Source organism: Leucoraja erinacea, chromosome 19 (genome assembly GCF_028641065.1).
Source record: "Leucoraja erinacea ecotype New England chromosome 19, Leri_hhj_1, whole genome shotgun sequence".
Lineage (NCBI taxonomy): Eukaryota > Metazoa > Chordata > Chondrichthyes > Rajiformes > Rajidae > Leucoraja > Leucoraja erinaceus.
Genome location: NC_073395.1, coordinates 29,031,438 through 29,046,894, shown reverse-complemented (window position 1 = coordinate 29,046,894; position 15,457 = coordinate 29,031,438). Strand labels below are relative to the sequence as shown.

The window sequence follows — 15,457 nt, the reverse complement described above, 5'->3', positions numbered from 1 at the left end:
ACAATATCCATACCTGTTCTCTCGCATATTGGTGCACTCTGTCTAAATCTATTATGATCTAGGCACCAACTCCATTCCTCTATCTACTAACCATACACAAATGTATCAATTGCTGCTCACAATGAAGAAACAAGGAAATGCAGATGCTGGTTTATACAAACGGACACAAAGTGCTGGAGTAACTAAGCAGGGTCACGCAGCATCTCTGGAGAACATGGATTGGTGACGTTTTGGGTTGGGATACATGATTAGACTGAAGACGGGTCACAACCTGAAATGTCATCTACCCATGTTCTCCAGAGATGCTACTTGACCCGCTGAGTTACTCCAGCACTTTGTGCTCAATTGTTGGTTTTATACCGTTGGTTTTATGATGGGTTCCTGACCACATATTTGCAGCATTATTGAGAAAATATTGTGGTATCACCCAACTCTAATCCTACCGCAGTTCATCCATCTATACCTTTAATAATTCCAAGCTTGATTAGTCCGACACTCGCACCATTCTGCTCTCAACAAAATTGATGTTATGCGTTCCTCTTAAACCCATCACCCCTGAATTTGTTGATCTACAATATAGCTCAATTGAAATTTGCATCCTTCCATGATTTCTGCTCCTGCCTATAAATTCCTCAGTTCCCAGTTAAGTTCCTCAAACGTTTACCTCTTAATCACCCATGTGCTTCATTGATCCACCTTCAAAGCCATTCTGCAATTGCCAACTACCAATGCCCAAGTTGTGGAATATCTTCCCTACATTTCATCACATTACCAACTTCCTCTCCCCTAAAACAATTATTTTTTTTTTTTAAATTTTTTTTTTTTTTTTTATTAGAAGTACGGTAAGTTACAATAATACACAACACATATGTCTTAATACATTTTTTGTACCGCTTCATATTTTGAGCTTTAAAAAAAAGATAGAAGTAAAGGAAGTAAGGAAAGTGCGCAAGAGTCGTGAAGGTGCAGGAGAGTGTTGAGAAAAGAAAGCCCCTTAGAAAAGAAGTTAGAGAAGGAAGTAAAGAAAGAAAGTAGACCCTAGAAAAGAAGGAAAAAGAAAGGAGAAACAATCGCTCTATTATAACATTAAACTCCGCAGAAAGGGGACTGTGATAGTTCCAAAAACGTAGACCACGTCTTTTGGAAGTGGTCTGCTTTGCCTGCTAAGAGGAATCTCATCTCTTCCAGTGTTTCAAACATATTTGATATCCACATTTTTATTGTTGGTGTAGGCGCATTTTTCCAGAATTTAAGTATGAGCTTTTTTCCCATTATTAGCCCCCCTAAAACAATTCTTGAACCTACTTTGACCAAGGCTTTAGTCATCTGCCCTAATACCAGCTTAAGTGATGGTGGTCTCATTTACTTACTCATTATATCTTCCCTTACAACAAAGGAAGTGGTTTGTTACTGCACTTCATTTTGTCCTGTAAACTGTTCTTCCCACATTATCGTGAATTTGCACGATATCCCTCTCTCCCATTCACCCGATTCCACCACTCATTAACGCACTGGAGTTAATTTACAATGGCCAATTAACAGCAACAAGTGAGTCGCAGGGAGAACATCAAGACAAGAGAGTCAAAAGTCAAGCCAAGAGTAGAGAGTGTTTAATTAGCATTTATACCACCAACGGAGCAATTAAATTCTTACATGCATCAGCGTAACACGGTTTTAAACACAATATTCAGAGGTAACAATTTTATTTAAAATCAATAAATTAATAACCCCAAATTAATAACATGCAAACGCCACATCAATCCCATTCCTCCCCTTCATATTTCATTAAAGCTCTGCAACATAAGCCAAAATAAAGGGACTAAAGAAAATCCTGTCAATGTGTTCATAATACAAATAGCGATTGCTTTTCCAAAATAGTCCGTTAATTAGTTAAGAGTAGTAAAGTTATCTGAAAGGCAGTTACAAGTAGATCTGTGTCTTGCATTGACCAGCAGCAATAAATATGTTCATGATTACAACACAATAATATGAACATTGAATTCTCCAATTTTAGTTAACTAACCAACAAACTCCCCACTCCCCCCCTCTCTTCCCTATACCCTAGCAGGATTTGCTAATGTTCCTCCCACTATTCCACCCCATACACCTTTTCTCCAGATTCACATTTACCACCTTTTCTCTCCTGATCTCAGACTTTTATCTTCTCGGAATCTCTGGCCTTTGTTCAACCATGTGCCAATCATACCCCCCTCATCTGTATCCACCTATCGCTCACCTTACTTTGGCCCGCATCCTCACCTCTCTTCCTGCTTCCCCCCACTCCCCTAAAACAAACACTGAAGAAGGATCCCGACTCAAAATGTCACCTATCCATGTCCTTCAGAGATGCTGCCTGATCTGCTGAGTTACTCCAGCACTTTGTACTTTTTTTTTTGGTAAACCAACATCTGCAGTTCCTTGTGCCAAAATGTGTCGACTGAACTCTTTGAAAGAAGATATCCTGAAATAAAAACATTCCTTTTCTCCATTGCATTCAAAAATTATGAATATTTTTTTATCATTTCATATTTTCAGCACTTATCATCTGTTCTTAACGATTCCAAGCACCATCCTATATTGTGACATTGATACCAATTCGATTTCTGTATTGCTGTTAACATTGAAGCACAAACTTACAGTGATGCCACTGTCAGTAACTGTCTCCTTATAGGTGAAGTTGCAGATTGCCCAGGCCAGGTAGTATGTTGACATTCGGGGCGTTTGTACAAATCGATCAATGACCCACCCCCCTTCCTCGTGAGTGGTGACATCAACTGGCATGTTGGACAGTGCCAGGTAAGTGTCTTGGTACTTGATGCCAATTCTAAATGTTGCTTTGTAGACCGGCTCATCAAAGCATGGAAAGGTCTTACGGGCATGTGTGGGAGAAAACTGCGTCACGGCAAGATACCTGGAAGAAAATGGACAAAGGTTAACTAGGCAGTTTCCATTGGGATTTAAAAACATTGGTAAAAGTAGTTAAGGCAAGATTCAGCCTGAAGAAGGGTCCCGACCCGAAGCGTCACCCATTGCTGCACTCCAGAGATGTTGCCTGTCCCGCTGAGTTACTCCAGCATTTTGTGTCTATCTTTAGTTTAAACCAGTATCTGCAGTTCTTTCCTACACATGTAGATGAAGCAATTGTTTAAGATACAGAGAAAAGGAGTAGAAACAAAACTGGTAGATTACAGCTGAAATGTCACCAGCTCATGCTGCCTTTTCTCCAGAGATGCTACCTGTCCCGCTGAGTTGCTCCAGCATTTTGTGTCTCTCTGAGGTTTATGACTGGCGCCACAGGGACTCAGTTAGTAGAGGTCCTGTCAGAGGCCCAGGTTTGATCGTGACTTTGGGTGTTATCTGTGTATGGTCTTTACACCTTCTCCCTGTGGCCACGTGTGACAATAGACAATAGACAATAGGTGCAGGAGTAGGCCATTCGGCCCTTCGAGCCAGCGTCGCCATTCAATGTGATCATGGCTGATCATCCCCAATCAGTACCTCTTTCCTGCCTTCTCCCCATATCCCCTGACTCCGCAATCTTTAAGAGTCCTATCTAGCTCTCTCTTGAAAGTATCCAGAGAACCAGCCTCCACAGAGCAGAGAATTCCACAGACAAATTCCTCTGGGTGCACTGGTTTCCTCCCACATCTCAAAGACGTGCAGATTTGTAGATTAATTGTTCCCTGTTAAATTGCCCTTAATATATAGGGTCTGGATGAGCACACAGTTAGAGTGAATGGGTGATAGATGGTCGGTGTGGACTCGGTGGGCTGAAGGTGCTGTTTCCATACTGTTTCCATACAGTATGGAAGTCTAGTCTACACTAAAGGCTAGACTTTAGTTTAGTCTCTAAGCTAAACTAGACTGCAGAAATCATCAAAGGGCTCTGATTCTAAGCAGAGGTCATGTTGACATGCGTCATAAAACAAGAGGTGCACTCGAATACTTCATGCATAACTTTGAAGATAAGTTTGAAGTTTGAAGAGAAGTTTGAAAATACTGATTTCACAACAAAAGCTCCAAGTTTTTATTAAGTAAATAATGAATAATGGGTAACTTCCTAAAGCTGAACATTTCAATGATATTTGAACATCAGAATCTTAAACATTCTTCAGTTGAAGGAAATCAGCTGTTTTTTCCAACAATATCTATTTTAACTGCAGTTCCATGTACATGAAATCCAGTTATGACTAGGTTGCTCATCATATCATTGAAAGTACCAGCAACGTTCCACAATTCCCTTTAACCTCCCAACAGCCTTGAAAATGAACGTGGCTACTGTACTCTCAGAATTCTTCACATTATCTACTAACATACAGTTACATTTTTCTTTACATATTTTATTCACCAGGACAGAGGAAAAGATCGGGTAAATGCCTAGAGTGTCTTGCCCAGAGTAGGTGAATCGAGGACATAGGTGGAGGGGAAAAGGTTTAATAGGAATCTGAAAGGTAACGTTTTCACACAAAGGGTGGTGGGTCAAGCTGCCAGAGGAAGTGGCTGAGGCAGGGACTATCCAAACATTTAAGAAGCAGTTATTAGACAGGTACATGGATAGGACAGGTTTGGAGGGGTGTGGGCCAAATGTGGCCAGGTGGGTCTTGTGTAACTGGGGCATGTTGTCCGGTGTGGGCAAGTTAGGCTGAAATGCCTGTTTCCACAATGTATTGCTCTATGACTCTCTCTCTATGACTATAAAGTTCAAAAGAATTGTTCATGAGTACAAGCATTGATTCACTGTCTTTCAGTGTGTCGAGCAAACTACTCTAGATCAATCTAGGACTTGTACACGTTCTTCTGTCAGCGATTGTCCACTTACGTTACATTCTAACCTCCACTTAGATCAAATACACGGTATTTTAGAGATCACAATTGCTTCTGCACAAGAAACAGCTTGGATACCCCGACGAGTTCCTTCCACAACGCTTCCCCTGTTAATCATGTTAATAGGTTCAACATGATAGTCGTTACTCAAAGAAATGTCACTGCCTTCTCCTGGTCTTTTTAAAAATAAAAAGCAAGTAATTGTGGGCAAAATCTACTTTGGTTTATTTACACATTAAATTACATGTGAAAGCAAAAGAGAAACCAAAGACTGGGCGTACTTCGGCTTACACAAGATGTCAAATTATTCTAATTTAAATTAAATGTCTGAGATTTATGTGATTTTATTTTGATAACTTTTGACTAAGAGGTGATGCTAGTAATTTAGGGGGGGGGCAATTTCCACGAGAATTCCTTTTCTATAACCTTGTAACCCCACTACAAGATTCTACACAAAGACTAAGAAGTATTTCTGTAAAGCTGCTGCTGAATTATATTTGGTTGCATTTCAAGAACTGGATCAAAATCTTCCCTTCCTCATGGGAGTTAATTGGAAGTAATTCTCCAGAAGGACCACGATTGTTCAAGATAGAGACATGAGAGGCTGCAGATGTTGGAAAATGGAGCACAAAATAAACTGCTGAAGGAACTCAGTGGATTTAGTTTAGTTTAGAGATACAGCACGGAAACAGTTCGGCCCACCGAGTCCACACTGACCAGCGATCCCTGCACAATAACACTATCCTACACACACGTGGGACAAATTACGCATATATGCAAGCCAATTAACCTACAACCTGTACGTCTTTGGAGTGTGGAAGGAAACCCAAAATCTCGGAGAAAACCCACGTGGTCATGGGAAGAACGAACAAACTCTGTGCAGACAGCGCCTGTACTTGGGATCGAACCCGCGTCTCTGGCACTGCAAGCGCTGTAAGGCAGCAACTCTACTGCTCCGCCACCGTGCCACCCCAAGTGGGATCAAGCAACATATGCGGTGACAAATGAATGGTCAAATCAAGTTGAATCAAGCTTGTTGTCATATGCACGTACAGTGAGATACAGGTACAATGAAAATCTTGCTCGCATCAGCATCACAGCACAAAGACTCTGACAACAGAACAAAACATAAATTATGCATAACCTACACATCATTCTACAAGACAGTGAAAAAAAAAAGACTGTGAAAAACACGATGTTAATGCAAAACACGATTAGAAAACACGTCCCTAGTCGTGTTCAACGTATTCATTTGCTGATCATCAGCATTGATTCATTCTCTTTCAGTGTGTAGAGCAAACCACAGTCTACATTATCTATGTCCCTCATAATTTCACATATCTCAGTCATGTCCCCTCTCAAACTCATCTGCTCCAGGAAAGCAGACCCAGCCTCACCAATCACTCCTCATAGACAAAACACTCAAATCCAGGCAAGTCCCTGGTGAATCTGCTCTGCGCCCTCTCCGGCACAACACCGGAGATGATTTTGCTGCCATCAAGTCAAGCCTGAGATCAATGGACATGGACATCAGGAAAGGTGTACAAACTGCAAATTAATCAAAATCTCTCAGTAAAAAATTGCTCTTGAACTGCTAAGTACCAGCTCTTCTCAATTAGACCTTCAAAAGTTGAAATTCCTAATATATAGTCATGGAGTCATAGAGTGTGGATACAGGCCATTCGGCCCAACGTCCCCACACCAGCCAACATGTCCCATCTACACTGATCCCACCTGCCCGTGTTTGGTCCCTATCCCTTCAAACCTGCCCTATCCATGTTAATTTTAGTTTAGGTTAGAGATACAGCATGGAAACAGGCTCTTCGGCCCACCGACTCCAGCGATCCCGGCACATTAACACTACCCAACACACTAGGGACAATTTAATGTTTATACCAAGCCAATTAACCTACAAACCTGTACATCTTTGGAGTGTGGGAGAAAAACGAAGATCTTGGAGTAGGTCGTGGGGAGAACATACAAATTCCGTACAGACAGCACCCGTAGTCAGGATTGAACCCGGGTTCTCTGGCACTGTAAGGCAATAGCTCTACTGCTATGCCACCGTGCTGCCTTAGCCCTGAATTTCTCCCTAGCAAATTTCCTTCCCAATTATTGTAACCACTGGTGAATAGAAGGACATGGCACTGTGCTGATGAATTCTTTGGCATCCAGAATTGTGAGTCTGAATGCCATCATGGCAGCTGGAGACTTTAAATTCGAGTACAGCAATAAATTTGAAATTAAATGTCACCATCAGTTGCCGTGATCCTGAAACCACCAGATTGCAGATAAAAGCCAATCTGGTTCACTGAAAAAAAATCTGATTACCGTACTCGCTCAAGGCCATATGCAACTCCAAACCCATCGATATGGTCGACTTTTAAATGCTCTCTCAATAACCTTGCAAGCTACTCGGTTCACAAGCAATTATGGGTGGTCATGTCAAGCCTATTACCAAATAAATAAAGGGTGAAAATGACATAATCAACCACATTCATTGCATTGAGATGAATAAGAAGTCTGATTTAACTTTAACAATTCCTCTTGTGAAACAATACATCCCAGTTTACCAACAGTGAGTCAGAACTGGTTTAGTTTAGTTTAGTTTAGTTTAGAGATAAAGTGCGTAAACAGGCCCTTCGGCCCACCAGGTCCGCACCAACCAGAGATCACCCTGTATACTAACACTATCCTACACAAATACTATCCTACACACTAGGGACAATTTACAATTTTACCAAGCCAATTAGCCTACAAACCTGTGCGTCTTTGGAGTGTGGGAGGAAACCTGAGCACCCAGAGAAAACCCATGCAGGTCACCGGGAGAATGTACAGACACCATACAGACATCACCAATAGTCAGGATCGACCCCAGGTCTTTGGCGTGGCAAGGCATCAACTCTACCACTGCGCCGCCCAATGTTCTTATTTGAACTGGCACAAAATGAGATGCAAAGAACTGAAAGGCAAATAAGTAAAGGAATATTGACTGGAATATGAGGACGTGTTTCCTTTCTAAGGACAGGAGCATTTTAGAAAGGGGAGGAATTTCTTCAGTCAGAGGGTGGTGAATCTGTGAAATTAATTTCCTCCAATGTCTGTGGAGACAAGACATTGGGTGTTTTTAAAGCAGAGATTGACAGGTTCTTGATTAGTAAAGGTGCCAAACATTACAGGGTGAAGGCAGGAGAATGGGGTTGAAAGGAGAAGATAGATCAGCCATGATTGAATGACAAAGTAGGCTCAATGGACTGAATGGCCATATTCTCCTTTGACTTATGAACCGATGAACGTACTGTGGGAAGGAACTGCAGATGCTGGTTTACACTAAAGATAGACACAAAATGGGCCAGAAATGCTTCCCGACCCATTCAGTTACTCCAGCATTTAGTATCTATCTTCCATGAACATGGGTGTCAGGCCTGCAGCACCTGGCGTGGGAACACTTGCAAAAGCTGTCAATGACAGAAGTGTCTAAAACTAGAAGGAAGTCTAACAAATAAAAGACAGTGTTAAATATCCTCCTATAGCACAATTGGCCCAAAGATCTTCACAACATCTGACAATGTAACATTCCAGTAGTAGAAAATAATAAAGATTGCAATGTAACCAATGGGATATGGCCAGGGTGGCAGGTATCCTTGACAAAACTCCATCCTTCCTCATGCAATGCACTGTGACGATCAACTGAAGATTGGGATGGCACAGTGGCCCAGCGGTAGAGTTGCTGCCCTACAGCGCCAGAGACCCAGGTTCGATCCTGACCACTGGTGCTGTCTGTACAGAGTTTGTACAGTCTCCCTGTGACCATGTGCATTTTTAGTTTTTAGTTTTTAATGGGCCTGTCCCACTTAGGCAATTTTTTAGGCGACTGCCAGTGACTACAGTTGTCGGCACTGGCGACAGCCTATGCCATCTTGGTGACAACCTACGACAACACCTACGTCAGGAGAAGACAAGCTACCACAAGCCCACGGTAGCCAAAACGTTTTGAACATTTCAAAATCCAGCGGCAATCAGAAAAACACTACGACTTTGAGCGACTGAGGAGGCTACCCACGGCCATACAGGCGACCGTGTGGTGACATTGGCAGTTGCCTAAAAAATCACCTAAGTGGGACAGGCCCTATAGTTTTAGAGATACAGCGTGGAAACAGACTCTTCGGCCCACCGAGTCCGCACTGACCAGCAATCCCACGCGCAAACACTATCCTACACCCACCAGGGACAACTTTTTACATTTATACTAAGCCAACTAACCTACAAACCTGTATATCTTTGGAGTATGGGAGAAAACCAAAGCTCTGAAAAAGCCCACGCGGTCATGGGGAGAACGCACAATCTATGTATTGACAGCACCCGTAGCTGGGATCGAATCAAGGTCTCTGGCACTGCAAGCGCTGTAAGGCAGCAACTCTATCGCTGCAAATGACTGAAAGGCTGTACAGACAGATCTAAGGTAGACAAAAATGCTGGAGACCCTTCTGGTCTCGACACAAAACGTCACCTATTCCTTCGCTCCATGGATGCTGCCTCACCCGCTGAGTTTCTCCAGCATTTTTGTCTACCTTCGATTTTTTCAGCATCTGCAGGTCTTTCATATACAGAGAGATCTAGATGTTTTTATGCATGATTCATTCATTGTTAGCAGGGAGGTGATTCAGACTTATTGGCATTTACACCTGGATGCAATGAACATCTTACAATTTGCATGAAACTATAAGTAAGCTATATACATACAGTAATGACAAATACAACAATAGATGCAATGAAGACGGCAAAACAGCAGAATGGTGCAAGATTGGAGTGCAATGTGAAGTAATGCAAAAACAAATACTGAATAACGGAATGAGGTAGAATTAAGAGTAAGAGTACATGCCACACCTCTGTGACGGGAGGGTGAAAGGTGATTGATTCTGGGGTTAGTTTATCGGTGGGGAAGAAACTGTTCTTAAGTCTGGGTGTCTGGGCGTCTGGGCTTTCAAGCTCTGCGATCTTCTCCCAGGGTGTAGAAGAGAGAAAAATGAATGGCCAGAGTGGCAGTGTGGCCATCCTTGAAGATAGTTCCAGCCTTTCAGCTGCAATGCACAGCAAACGTGGACTGTATGGAAGGAAGTGTTGAGCTTGTGATGGACTGGGCTGTGTTCACCACACTACATATTCAAGGTGTCAAGAGCAGAGCAGTTACCATTGTAGGCAGACAAAAATGCTGGAGAAACTCAGCGGGTGAGGCAGCAACTATGGAGCGAAGGAACAGGCGACGTGTCGGGAAGGGTCTTGAGATTCTCCAGCATTTTTGACTGCCTTCGATTTTTCCAGCACCTGCAGTTCTTTCTCAAACAGTTACCATTGTAAGATCAGCTGCATGCCATCAGAATACTTTCTACGGGCCATCTCTAAAAGTCGAGAGAATCCCCATGGACATGCCAAATCTTCACAGACACCTAAGTATACCAATATACTGATGCACATTCTTGATCACCACATCAGTGTGAAGGAACCAGGTTGGCTTGCTGATCATATGGATGCCAAGACCAAGAACCTTGAAGCTATTGACCATCTCTACAGCAGCTCTACTGATGAGGACAGATTATGTTCACCCTCCCCCAAACCCCACTTCCTTCGGTCAACAACCAAATATTTTGTCTTGCTTATGTTCAGAGCTAGGTTATTATTCGGACATGAAGTTAAGAACTCACATGGCATATTGTCCTTTACTGCAAAGGGATTACAGTTTACAAATGGAATAATTTTGTACACGATATACCAGATGTGGGTGAGGCCACAGCTGGAGTATAGCACATAGATTTGGTCCCATTGCATCAAAAAAGGATGTAGTAACACTGGAGGCCGTCAAAAGGCGAAGAATAAGTTTCCAACTAAACTGAATCTTCAAGTAACCCTTGCATTCCTTTTCACCCCATCCCTCCCCCACCCTAGTCATCGTACTAGTTTCACTGACATACTGGTGAGTTTCACTGTCTGTATAACTCGTTACCACCTCCCCCAGAGCCAACAATGGACCATTGTGGGCTCCACTTTTATTTGATCATTGTTACTTTTTGCATATCTTTCATTCATTTGTTCTGTATCTCTCTACATCACAATCTATATATCTTGTTTCCCTTTCCACTTGCTCAGTCTGAAGAGGGGTCTCGATCCGAAACATCACCTATTCCTTTTCTCCAGAGATGCTGCCTGACCCACTGAGTTACTCCAGCTTGTGTCTCTCTTGGGTTGAAAGCAGCATCTTCCAACACATTGAATCTATTAAACCTACAGTTTTCAAGCTGGGAGAATACATCTGTAGATCGATGTTGGAGCCACACATCCAGCCACAATGTACATTCCACCTGCCTGGTTTCTGCAATACAACAGTGCTTTGAACACAATCCACGCGGTGCTAGGAGACCAATTACATATGTTTTTAACAGTAAATTCTAGTAATACTGACAGGGTCTTATTGTAACTGTTCATGTTAAAATTAAATGTTATAATAATTCACATAATTAACTACCCTGTGACATTATTTAAATGTACTCTTCGTCATCTGTTACTTAATTCGCAACACAAGGAACAACTATATTTTTGCGGGGATTTTTTTTCCCCAATTATCAAATGTAGAAATTTTAGTTTAGTTTAGACACAACATGGAAACAGGCTCTTTGGCCCACCGTGTCTGAACCGACCAGCGATCTCGGTACATTTACACTATGCTACACACACTAGAGACAATTTACATTTATACTAAGTCAAATAACCTGCAAACCTTACCCGAGGGGAAACTGAAGATCTCAGAGAAAACCCACACAGGTCATGGGAAGAACGTACAAACTCCGTACAGACAGCACCCGTAGTCAGGATCGAACCCAGGTCTCTAGCGCTGTAAGGCAGTAGCTTCACCGATATGCCACGGTGCAATTTTCTTGGTATCCTTTCTCAATAATGTTTATATTGCATTTATATAGTATTCATTCATAATATTCACTATATACTGTAGTATTCAATTCTTATACGTCTCATTACAATTTGAGTTTCTTTTTCATTTTATCTCAAAACTAATAGGACTGTCCCAAATTTGTAATAATCCTATTTAACATAGATTGTATTACAAAATATAGCAGTATCAAATTCTTGCAGTATTTGTTACTCAGTGCCAGGGTCCATTTTCAAGCCAAGAAAATGGCATCTCATCCATAATTCTTTTAACAGATGCACAACTAACGTCCAATTGCCAATCTTGGTCATCTGTCATCTAACAGCTACCATCAATTACATTAGCAGGGGATTCACGAGATCCAACTAATCTGTCAAATTTTAAAACCTGCAACAATGTTTTGCCTCTATCAAGTAGAAACATGAGTAGAATTATCTTGTACATTTACCAAATAGCATTATTTTACATTTATTTTCTTCATTAGGATTTTAGAATGCATTCCCTTCATTGTACTCCAATAACATGTTAGCCACTAAGGTTGATTGAAAGAAAGACACAGTGTGGAAACAGGCCGTTTGGTCCACCGAGGCCATGCTGACCATTGATCATCTTCTCCTACCGGTTAATCTATTGTTTGTTTATTGTCACGTGTACTGAGGTACAGTGAAAAGCTTTTGTTGCGTGCTATAGTTCTATATTACCCACTTTTGCATCCGTACTCACTGGAGGAAATTTACAGAGGCTGATAAAAGCTATGAACTGGCACGTCTTTGAGATGCAGGAGGAAACCGAAGCAGCCACAGGAAACGTAGGTGATCACTACGAGAAGGTGCATATTCCATACAGACAGCACTTGAGGTCAGGATCAAACCCGAGCCTCTGGCACTGTAAGGCAGCAGCTCTACCTGACCACATTTACTATTTACCACCAGCATTTTGATTGCCTATGTAAAAACAGCACAATGAATAGAGAATCCATATTATTAATTGATTCAACTTGGCCAGTTCTATGCTCCAGCTACGAGTTGAAAATTACCTCCCTTGAGCATTATCTGATAACAGTCATAATACTGTAAGATGAAGGAGAAGGAAAACACTTTGAAAATTAAGCTGGGCAATTATAATTGCTGGGAAATTAGTTGTGTTTCAATTTCAATGCCAAACCTTCAACAGAAGTTCAATCGGAACGGTGTTAACATGCATAAACAAGGCAATAAAGTTGTGCCAAGACACTCAAGGGTATGCCATGAGATCCAAGGCTCATGCCAAGAGATCCAAGGGTCCTAGGGTTATGCCAAGGGATCCAAGGGTCCAAGAGATATACCTAGAGATCCAAGCAAAATCCGGCCACTACTTCACACCACTGTACTGACTCTATGAACACATTGTTGGAACATGTGTACCCGCTCCATTGAACCACAAGCACATGGTTCAATTACACCATCCGTAATGATCACCAGTAATGATGGAAATCAGCAAGGGTGGAAATCAAAATCTATGTCCACACAATCAGTATTGAAACTTAATAAGTGGACACAGAAATGAATTGTACATGTAGAATAAGTAAATAAAAGAATGCAATGACTTAATTCATTTGTATCCTATTTGTTGAACTAATCTAACAGAAATCAGAGAGTTGATTAGAAAAATCTTTTAAAAAGTAGGCTTAGAGATAACCCAGTCTGAAGAAGGGTTTCGGCCCGAAACGTTGCCTATTTCCTTCGCTCCATAGATGCTGCTGCGCCCGCTGAGTTTCTCCAGCTTTTTTGTGTGGCTTAGAGATAATAATGTATATTCAGTTTTCTCAAATTGGGAATCCAGTTTGGAAGATCTAGGATGTGTCTCACGTTCCTTTATTTTTGCTTTACGCTCAACGACACCAAATAATTAATTTACTTCCTATTTTTATACATTTATACTTGTACTGCCCCATGAACATATTAATGGAACCCCGTACCAATTCCTTTGTACCATAAATTTCAAGTTGTTTTGACACAGAGATCTAGTTAAAAAAAATCGGGAATAATTTACAGACATATTCTTTAGGTGGTCAGTGGAATCCATCACTCCCAAACTTCGGTGCCATTACAGACAACTTCAATAATAGTCGAGTTCAATCATGTAACACAAGGCCATTTGGATACATGGAAATTCATGCCTTTTTGAATGCATTTCCTTTAACCTTTTGTGATGCCAACACAAGAATCCTAGCGAGCCGCGTGGTGTGGAAGTTCCCGGTGATTCGCTGCCATGCCCAGACAGCAGGCCCGGCTTGCCCGCCACAGATCTGGGAAGCCACCACCGAGCCCGGCCCCTGCTCGCCTGAAGACCAGGAAGCAGAGGCGAGGTGGGGGGGGGGGGGGGGGGGGAGTGGTGGGGACTTGTCTGGGCTTAAACAATAATTAAAGGAATAGATAGGGTGGATGTGTAAGAAGGAACTGCAGATGCTGGTTTAAACCGAAGAGAGGCACAAAAAACTGGAATAAAGGCAGCATCTCTGGAGAGAAGGAATGGGAGACCCTTCTTCAGACTGGTCAGGGGAAAGGGAAATGAGAGATATAGACAGTGATGTAGAGAGATATAGAACAAATGAATTAAAGTATGCAAGATATTGACGATGATAAAGTAAACAGGCACTTGTTCTGCGGTCGAGGAAGAAACGGAGGGCTTTAAGGCCTTCCTGGTGGGGGATGGAGGTGCAGACAGATTGAATGTCCGTAGTAAAGATGAGGGAGTGGGGGCTCGGAGAGCGGAAGTCATTAAAGAGATGAAGGGCATGTGAGGTATCTCGGACATAGGTTGGGAGAGATTAGACCAGGGGGATAAGATGGAGTTGAGGTACGTGGAAATGATTTCCGTGGGACAGGAGCAGGCTGAAACAATGGGTCTTCCAGGGCAGTTGGGTTTGTGGATTTTGGGGAGAAGGTAAAAATGGGCTGTGAAACGATAAGGTTGGAGGCTGTGGAAGGCAGAGCGCCGGAAGTGATGTCATCAGTAACGGGGTTTGAGATTAAGGCCTGGTGCTCATCTGTGGGATCATGGCCCAAGGATAAGGTGTCTGAGAGTTGTCGCTTGGCCTCAGCCCAGTAGAGGTCAGCGCGCTAGACTATCACGGCACCTCCCTCGTTGGCGGGTTTGATTACAATGTCAGGGTTGTTGCAGAGTGAGCAGAGAGCAGTACGATCAGAGGGGGGTCAGGTTGAAGTAGATGAGGGGAGTGGAGAAGTTGAGATGGTTGATGTCACGTCTGCAGTTTGAAATAAAGAGGTCTAAAGAGGCTAGAAGGCCGCTCTTGGGAGTCTAAGAGGAGGGGGTCCGGTGGAGACGGGAGAAAGGGCATCACTGGGTGATAAGGACCTTCCCATAAAAAAGGCACGGAGGAGAAAAGCTCTACGTCATGGTGGACCCAGAACTCATTGAGGTGGGGGCAGAGGGGAACGAAGGTGAGGCCTCTGCTGAGGACAGACCGTTCTGTATCAGAAAGGGGGGGGGGGTCAAGGGGGATGGTGAAGACATGACAAGGGTGGGGGTCAGAGGGGGGCCGGCGAGTGGACAAAGGCCAAGGAGAGGTCTGGTGAGGGGTGTGGAGAGAATATTTCCACTGGTGGGAGAGTCTAGGACCAGAGGTCACAGCCTCAAAATTAAATGGCGCTCTTTTAGAAAGGAGGTGAGAAGGAACTTCTTTAGTCAGGG

At 42.7% G+C, this 15,457-nt stretch overlaps 1 protein-coding gene across 1 annotated transcript in view; it reads right to left on the bottom strand.

Moving 5' to 3' along the window:
* The window catches only part of LOC129706438 (thyrotropin-releasing hormone-degrading ectoenzyme-like), a 100,769-nt gene that overhangs the window by 72,862 nt on the left and 12,450 nt on the right, over positions 1-15,457 (bottom strand). The window contains exon 2 of the mRNA XM_055650744.1: positions 2,638-2,911. Coding sequence (XP_055506719.1) covers positions 2,638-2,911 — 274 coding nt within the window. The remainder of the gene's footprint in view (positions 1-2,637; positions 2,912-15,457) is intronic.